This window comes from Sander vitreus, chromosome 9, assembly GCF_031162955.1.
Source record: "Sander vitreus isolate 19-12246 chromosome 9, sanVit1, whole genome shotgun sequence".
NCBI lineage: Eukaryota > Metazoa > Chordata > Actinopteri > Perciformes > Percidae > Sander > Sander vitreus.
Window position 1 is genome coordinate 16,595,850 of NC_135863.1, and position 8,197 is coordinate 16,604,046.

The 8,197-nt window shown below is 39.2% G+C and overlaps 1 protein-coding gene across 1 annotated transcript; it reads left to right on the forward strand.

The window, feature by feature from the left end:
• The first annotated feature begins 5,084 nt into the window (after window positions 1-5,084).
• Window positions 5,085-7,712, forward strand: s1pr4 (sphingosine-1-phosphate receptor 4). Its single transcript, XM_078258948.1, has 2 exons — window positions 5,085-5,182; window positions 5,872-7,712. The coding sequence occupies exon 2, from the start codon at window positions 6,027-6,029 to the stop codon at window positions 7,269-7,271; it is 1,245 nt and encodes a 414-aa protein (XP_078115074.1). The 5' UTR covers window positions 5,085-5,182; window positions 5,872-6,026; the 3' UTR covers window positions 7,272-7,712.
• The last annotated feature ends 485 nt before the right edge of the window (window positions 7,713-8,197 follow it).

Here is an 8,197-nt window from a genome sequence, read left to right on the forward strand (position 1 = left end):
TAGATATATATTTAAGATTTAGATTTAGATATAATATTTAGATATATATTTAAGATTTAGATTTAGATATAACATTTAGATTTAACATTTAACATTTAGATATAAACTTAACATTTAGATTTAGATATAACATTTAGATTTAACATTTAACATTTAGATTTATATATATATATATATATATATATATATATATATATATATATATATATATAATTTCTGTCTCAAATGTGAGGATAATGCGCTAAATGTGAGGAAAGTGAGCTAAATGTTGAAAATGTATCAGCTAAAAAAATTGTAACCGAACTTTTACATTCGGCACCCCATATCTTAATGGACATATTATTTGGGTGACAATAGCCTATTCCTCATTCACATACACCATAAGTCAGCCGCCTCCTTTCTTCCCCGAATCCGCTGTTCTATCCCCTCAAAAAGTTTTAAATCCATCCACCGCTACTAGTTCATCAGTGTGATTTCTGTTGAGCCAAGTTTCGGTAAAGACCATCAATCTTATTGATCTATATTCGTGGAGTGTGCATAGTTTAATTTTGTGTGTGTATACAATGGGGAAAAACTGTAATACAGTATTTTTTTCAGAGAGATGTCACATCGGGCACCCAGTTCGTAATACTGCAAACATATAGGCCTACATATAGACCATAGGCTCAATTACCATTGTGTTTCCTCCTTTTGGTGATAACAGACATTTATTTAAATAATATCTTCGAGATTACAGCTTTAATGTTGACTTTTCACCAGTGGTATTTAGTTTTTTCCTAGCATATGGCTCAATGCAACTAATTTACTGTACTAATTTTTCTTCAAAACACACATGATGATCTTTGAAGTTTTTACGCCTAGTCTTCAACCTTCACTGGAAATGTTTAGCTCATTGCATTAATGTGTGTTTTTTTTTAAAGTGTAGCAGACCTTTCAGGTCTTCCTCAATATTCAAACAAGGAGTGAATTTTTGTAATGGAATGAATGTATTTTATATTATGAAATTAAGATTTCTCAAGCCTGGTATGTTGAATGCAAAACCAACAGTTCAAACTATAGAGGTGAAATTGGGATTTACAATTCAGTTTACAGTGAATTAAATTAAATGTATTCCAATATATGTTAAATTAAATTGTGTCTGCCATTCACATGTATTGTAATTACAATTTTCAAAAGGTGAAAATGATTTTGTGACATTTCATGATTTCAGTGAGCTTTTTAGCATCTTCCTGTGGCCTAACAGTGATGCTGCATTTACTCTTGACAAAAAAACAACTGTAATATTGCTTTGTGGCCACCAGATGTTGACTGCTCAACACCATGCAAGTCAGTATCTAGATCTTAAAGATGGGTCCAGACCAGTATTTGTTGTTGTTTGACCATAACACACAATGAAGGTTGACATCAAAGACCCATGACAGGAAGGGAAGTGGTTTCCCTAAATGTTTAAAGCTTCACTAATCATTATTTTCTTCAATGAATAAAGTGGCTCTGTGTAATGTAAAAGGGCTGGTGATGCAGATGATGTGTAAGTAGGCAATTGTTTCCTTGTATGTAAGCCATTTTACACATCAAAGTCTGTTTACAGGTCTTGGGGAGTATTACTTCATGTGAAAAAAGTTGCAAAAGCCTTTTGTGGCTCCAGAGGGAGCTGCACAAAATCTAATAAAGTACCGTTAGTGATGTCACCTGAGTCAGCATCATTTGGAGCTGAAGACTAGAAAAAAATGTAAACAATCTGGAGGTGTGGCATTAGACAGAAATCAGGTTACCAGACAGGGGCAGCGGGTAATTTAGGCTCCCAAATAGCCTACTCCATCCTGCAAATATGTACCGGCAGTTATCCTCGGCACTGTATCGTGTCAATTTGCAGGTTAATTCCCATATTACCTAGAGAGATTGAATGTACCCTCACTGCCCAGAAGCAATCCCCACCCAAGTCTAGGTCATGGTTACACAAATACATGTAGATAAATCTGAACACTAAATCAAACCCACAACACTAAAACCCAGGTAACATAAATGCACACCCAAAACAATAACAGAACATCATTAAAACATACTTCGACCAAGACAGGAACCGTTCAAAACAAAGTCCCATGTGCCTTTGCAGTGCTTCAGCGCACAGCACAACGGTCGTTACAGTATTGTACACACAACTACGCTAAAGTTAAAGCATACAAACCCACGTGTATTCTCTGTATTACCCTACTGCTTTTGTAGCTATGACCACCTTCTGTGGCCGCTCTCTGTGTTCTTCTGTTTGGTTTGGTTGTCATGGTAATCAAAGGCAGTATCGGGAAAGGGGAATAGGTGCTTTGGGAGTGGACTAAAAAACTAATCAGGCTACATAAAATATATTGATGACAATGTCGTAAATTATATTTGTCAACACTGAGCCTGCTACACGTGGAGAGTGACCTCAGAAAAAGTCAAAGCAGAAGAAATAATTGATGCTTACGATGTCAAAAAGAAGCTGCGCATATTGCTACATTAAGGCAAGACTTGGTTAGTTTTTTAAATGACAGTAATGTATTGATATGCCACGTGTGTTTGTAATGTATTTTATTGTGTAACCTCTCAGTGAAATATTTTTTATTGTGAAGAGTAAAGCAGAAGTGTTGAATTCTGACATCATGTGGTGCCAATGATTGTGTAACGTTATTCGATTAGGCTTCCCAGCACATACTTGTTTTATGGTGAACTTCAGACATTCTTTGACTCTGTATGTAAAGTATTAAAAAACAAAAAAGCTTTAAAGACTTATCATCTCCTGAGGAGCACTATAGACAACATTGCCACATGATTTAAAGGTGCTGTAGGTAGGACTGCGAAGAGCCAGGACTTAGCCAAAGAATTGCACCTTTAAAGAAGTGCATACCTAAGTCAGTGGAGTTGAAGTCTGATCACACCATAATCAGTGACGTAAGAGCAGGTGTTTCTCATCAAAGGCTGAGCTAATGTGATATTATTGGTTGGAGGTGTGGCAAAAAGCACAAAATAATTCAAAGTTTAAACCCACGAACGGCAGTACAGCAGTATATTCATGAGCACAAAGGCAAATATAGAAGTGTCTAAAGATGAAGTCTCTGTAATCCTCACTGTCCACTCTTACAGACTAAGATTTCTAAATGTGTTCATGACTGGTACATGAGGGCTCACTGTGAAATTAGCAAGGCCTTGAGGGCTTTTCTCACACATTTTTTTGATTGCTTTATGCACATTTTTCCACAGGTTTTAGAACGCTATAGACTTTGAGTTATTACTATACCCACACTTCATAGTATTTAAAAGTTTAAAAAAAATAAGTAAAAGCCAACAGGGCTGGCTCCGCTTATCAGTTTAAAAAAGAAACACACAAACACACACGCACACATGCACACACACACACACACACACACACACACACACACACACACACACACACACACACACATACATACACACAAACTTGTGGTTGGGAATACACACCTTGTGTATACAGTGCAGTTTGAAGTCGTATTTTCAGAGTAAAGGCGTTTTCAACAGTCATGGGTGTTGTTAACACCTCAGGTTGCAGTAGCCTGTTGTGAATTGAATAGTTTTTTCTTTTCGTCATTTATTTACAATAACAGGCTCGCCACAGTATCATTTAATTTGGATAAAGGAACATCTATCCTATATCAAAAAATCGTACAACTTTGTTTATTGATGCATGTTTTTCACATCTCAGGACTAAAAAGGAGAAGTTGTGTTAGAAATTAGATACTTTGGTTTTAAGGGGAAGGCCCATGAGTGTTTCTTACTGTTACACAATGTAGGTCAGTTATATTACCTCTGTATTGTTTCTGTATTTATGTGTGGGCTCCTTTCTTGCTCTTGAACAGAGAAACCATGCAAACTGGAGAACTGTTTGTGATGGATATACTGTAAATGGAAGATGACAGGTAGAACCCACTTGCAATTTTTTGTATGGGCATGAAAAAAACTATATTTTTTTCTTAGAAAAACATTTGGGGGGATTGGCATGGTTATAGTTCTATTTTCTCAAAGGATTATTTTGTCCTTTTTTCAGACCCCACTAGCATGCTTTTGAAGCATTTGATTAATGAAAATTATAGTGCAGCAATACAATTAGAGCCTACTTTGCTGAAAGATTGAAATATATAATTATAAGTCTTTGAAAACTCCACTCTGAAGGACAAATGGGTTCAGCCACGAGTTTTGGTTTTGCTGATATTTGAAAAGTGGTTTCTTGATTTTAGTGTCTGGCATCACTTTAGTGCTTGCAAGATGCCTCAAATGTTAGTTCTCAGTATATTATGTGTTAATGGTTGGCTTGAAAGTGGGTGGTCATGGTCTCAGTGCCACTGCCTGTCTTATTGCATGTGGTTATGGTCTGATGGTGCATGGTTGGAGGTTTGCTAAAGTCTAGTGTGCCATGCATGGTGATAATAAATACATGGAGTGACTGTAGTCTGTCAATCCAAACCAACAACCACAGCTGTGTGATACGTATGAAACCTTCTATCTGCAGGGAGGGGCACTGCAGGGAGGGTTTCCTGTTTTTCTCTTGTTTTCTTGAAATATTGAGAAGAAAAAATCTAATTGGAGGCTTTTGTAAAAATGTAGTCTCGAGTTTTGCTCTTGTAAGTGCAAGTGAAATTCTTGCCACATATCATATTGCAAAATATTTACAACTTTCTCATTGTGGCACGAGTGTTGAAAGAGCCTTTCCCGTATAAGTTTTCGTAGGGAAACTTGAGAAATATGATTCAGTGTGATGTTGTAAAATCTGTGTGATGTCCTGGGAAAACATGATGATCTTGATGCACCAGAAAAGTGGTGGAGAATTGTTAAATATCAGAGTCAATTAGATTTTGTCAAATAGATAGAAGATATTTGTAGAGCAATTATGACTTCTTCTGAGACTGTGAAATTGTATAATTGTAGGTGAGTGTGCAATTCTCACTGTTTGTCTCTTTTCAAGGTGATGGAACAGAAATGACGACAATCTCTCTGTTGCATATTTCTGTGTGTGTGTGTGTGTGTGTGTGTGTGTGTGTGTGTGTGTGTGTGTGTGTGTGTGTGTGTGTGTGTGTGGTGTTTTGGGTGTGGTGGGTGACTTTGGCATACTTCCCCTTAAAGATTCTGTAGTCAGTGACACCTTCTCACTCACTCAGCATCACCACCAGCAGCCAGAGTAAGTATTCTCCACTGCACAGCATTCACATCACTCTACAGCTATAATAATTACATGTGATGGATTTTATCCACATATAATAGAATACAATTGAAATGCAATTTCAAATGAGTAAGTTTTCGAACAGATTTCATAATTCCTACCTAACTATTGGGAAACAGCATGAAGTTGTCGAATGTTTAAAAAAAAATGTTTTTATTTTATTTTAGATAAAACAATATAAACCTTGAAATAAAGCTTCATGTTTCTTTAGTCGTTTTTGATTCATTTATTTTGATTGATGTCACTGAAGAGAGTTTTAGGAGAAAAAAGAAAAAGAAAAACTGATGTTTTTGCTATTTTGCAATTATTAATTCATTATTAGTTAGTAGTGCAGTAATTCAGTCAGCATTGTTGCATGGAAATGTTAAGTAAGCATTTTCCAGCATTCTTATATGAAAATAATGTGTGTATTTCCTTCATGTGGAGATTTAAATGCCCTCTGCAGCTGCTCACTCATCCTGTGTTAACCACAGCTAGGTGGAGTGTCATGGCACATGAGAGAGGCATTTAGATGATGCCTTTTAAATTGATTGAAGCACTTTAATGAGGAAACACACAATGAGGATACAGTCATTAGAGCGAGGGGAATTGTATTTTATTTTCACACAGATGCCGTATTGAAATTTCTTCTTCTTATGTCTTCTCAGTTGTGTGTTGGGTAGAAGCAGAGCTCCAGTGGTTAGAGTGTGATGATAGCCTGTTTGATCACAGGAGTTCCACACTAATTCCCGTGCAGCTCGTACCAGCTCGGTTCCGCCTGTTCCCACCCACAGCCTTGATCTTGACCAGCCCAGCTGTTGCTATGAATGTCTTTTCATCCCTCACCTCCTCCTCATCCTGCCCACACTTATACCACATACCCAGTTACCCCAGCAACATCACCATATCAAACGGTACCACTGGAGCCAACGAGATCAACCATGTGATCCTGCGGCATTACAACCACACCGGCCGCCTCCAGAACAGGACCATCTCAAACACCCAGAACCACATCAGTGCCCCCATGGCCGTCTTCCTCTTCTTCAGTATTTTCATCATTCTGGAGAATCTCCTGGTGCTGGTGGCTGTCATCTCCCGCATCCGCCACAGTCAGCGCTGGGTTTACGTCTGCATTGCCAACATCACACTCAGTGACCTCCTCACCGGCACTGCCTACCTGGTAAACATCTGTATGTCTGGCAGCCAGACGTTTCGCCTCACCCCTGCTCTGTGGCTCTTCAGGGAAGGGATGCTGTTTGTGGCCCTGGCAGCATCCATATTCAGTTTGTTGCTGATTGCTGTGGAGCGTTACACCACCATGATGAAGCCACTGCCCCAGAAGTCAGCCAGGAAGACCTACTATAGGATCTACGGCTTGGTAGCACTCTGCTGGGTTTTGGCGCTGGTGATTGGCTTTCTCCCCTTGCTGGGCTGGAACTGTGTGTGCAGCCTGGACGGATGTTCCACCCTCCTTCCTCTCTACTCCAAGACCTACATCTTTTTCTCTCTCGTCATCTTCTTTCTCATCCTCCTGGCTATTGGCGTGCTCTATGGTGCCATCTACTGTCACGTGCACAAGAGTGCACAGCTGGGCCCAAAGCGCAGTCGCAAACGCTCTTTGGATCTGCTTAAAACTGTGATCACCATTGTTGGGGTCTTTTTGCTCTGCTGGGGACCACTGTTCCTGCTGTTACTAGTGGATTTCTTCTGTGCCTCCCGTCAGTGTGCACTGCTGTTCAGCGCTGACTTTTGCATCTCCCTGGCTGTCCTCAACTCCGGCCTGAACCCCATCATCTACGCCCTGGGCAGCAGTGAATTGAGAAAGGCTATTGCTGAGCTGCTGTGCTGCTGTTGCCTGAAGGCCGGCCTCTGTCACCCAGACAAATTCACATCCAAGGAGACCAGCAGCACCTCAGAGAGCAGGAGGGACAGTCTGAGGAACAGTTTTAACAAGGTCAGGAACCTGAGCGTGGCCTCCCCACCATCAACTCCTAACAAGCCTCGCAGGGCACCCCGAAAATATAGGCTGAGCTCCACCACCAGCTGCCTGTCAGTTTCAAGTGGTTAAACCACAACGTGGTCCCCTCCCAAACAAACAAGACCTGTGTGCACTGATACACATCTAACCGTTTCCTCTGAGTTTTGGTTTGAATGTGCTTTGCCCCCAGGTACTTGCACTGATGATTACACACTGTCAGAAAACCTGTTAAATAATAATAATAAAGTTTTTTACATTACCAGACATTCCTTTTTGCAATGCATTTGACACACTTTATTGATATGTTGTTGCACTGTACCTGTTGCCAGGAAAAAAAAGTATATTTTTTATAGATATGAAGTCAGATTATGTACCACAAATATTATCTACATAAAAGTTAACATGAATAGATATAATGTGCAGAATAGAAAAATGTGTATATACGTGTATTGCATTGTTTTGTAACATTTTGTGTAAGCCGGATGTTTTACTGTATGATAAAAATATAAATAAAGTTTATTTTGCATTATACATGAGTGCATGCTGTTTTCAGTATACTCTCTCTGCTTTCCTCTGGAGGGAGACACATCATCGAAGCATTTACTGGCTCCTGCAGATGGATCAGATGATACAAAATGCTTCCTATTTTCATTTCATTATAGTAACCTCAACACAAATTCTTTATGGTTTTCTAAATTCACCACATCTACATTTTGTACATCCCACCACATTAAAATGGCATAATTTTATCTCTGCCAAAAAGAAAATCTTTGTTCACACATCAGTTTTGGCATGCTTTGCAAAACTCTCACGTGACTGTACATGAGAGAAAATATTTTGTAATTCCGCTTTAAGGTTCCTCTTCTTTGTTAGACCTGACAAACTCTTTAAAAGGCCTTTTTGCAGGCTACTTTCCCCTCCCTGCTTTTCTGACAGGATGACTGATTGAAGTTCAGTGCAGAGAAGGTGAGGGCTGTGAATGCAGCACCATGGGCACACACGGCCAGGGCTAATTG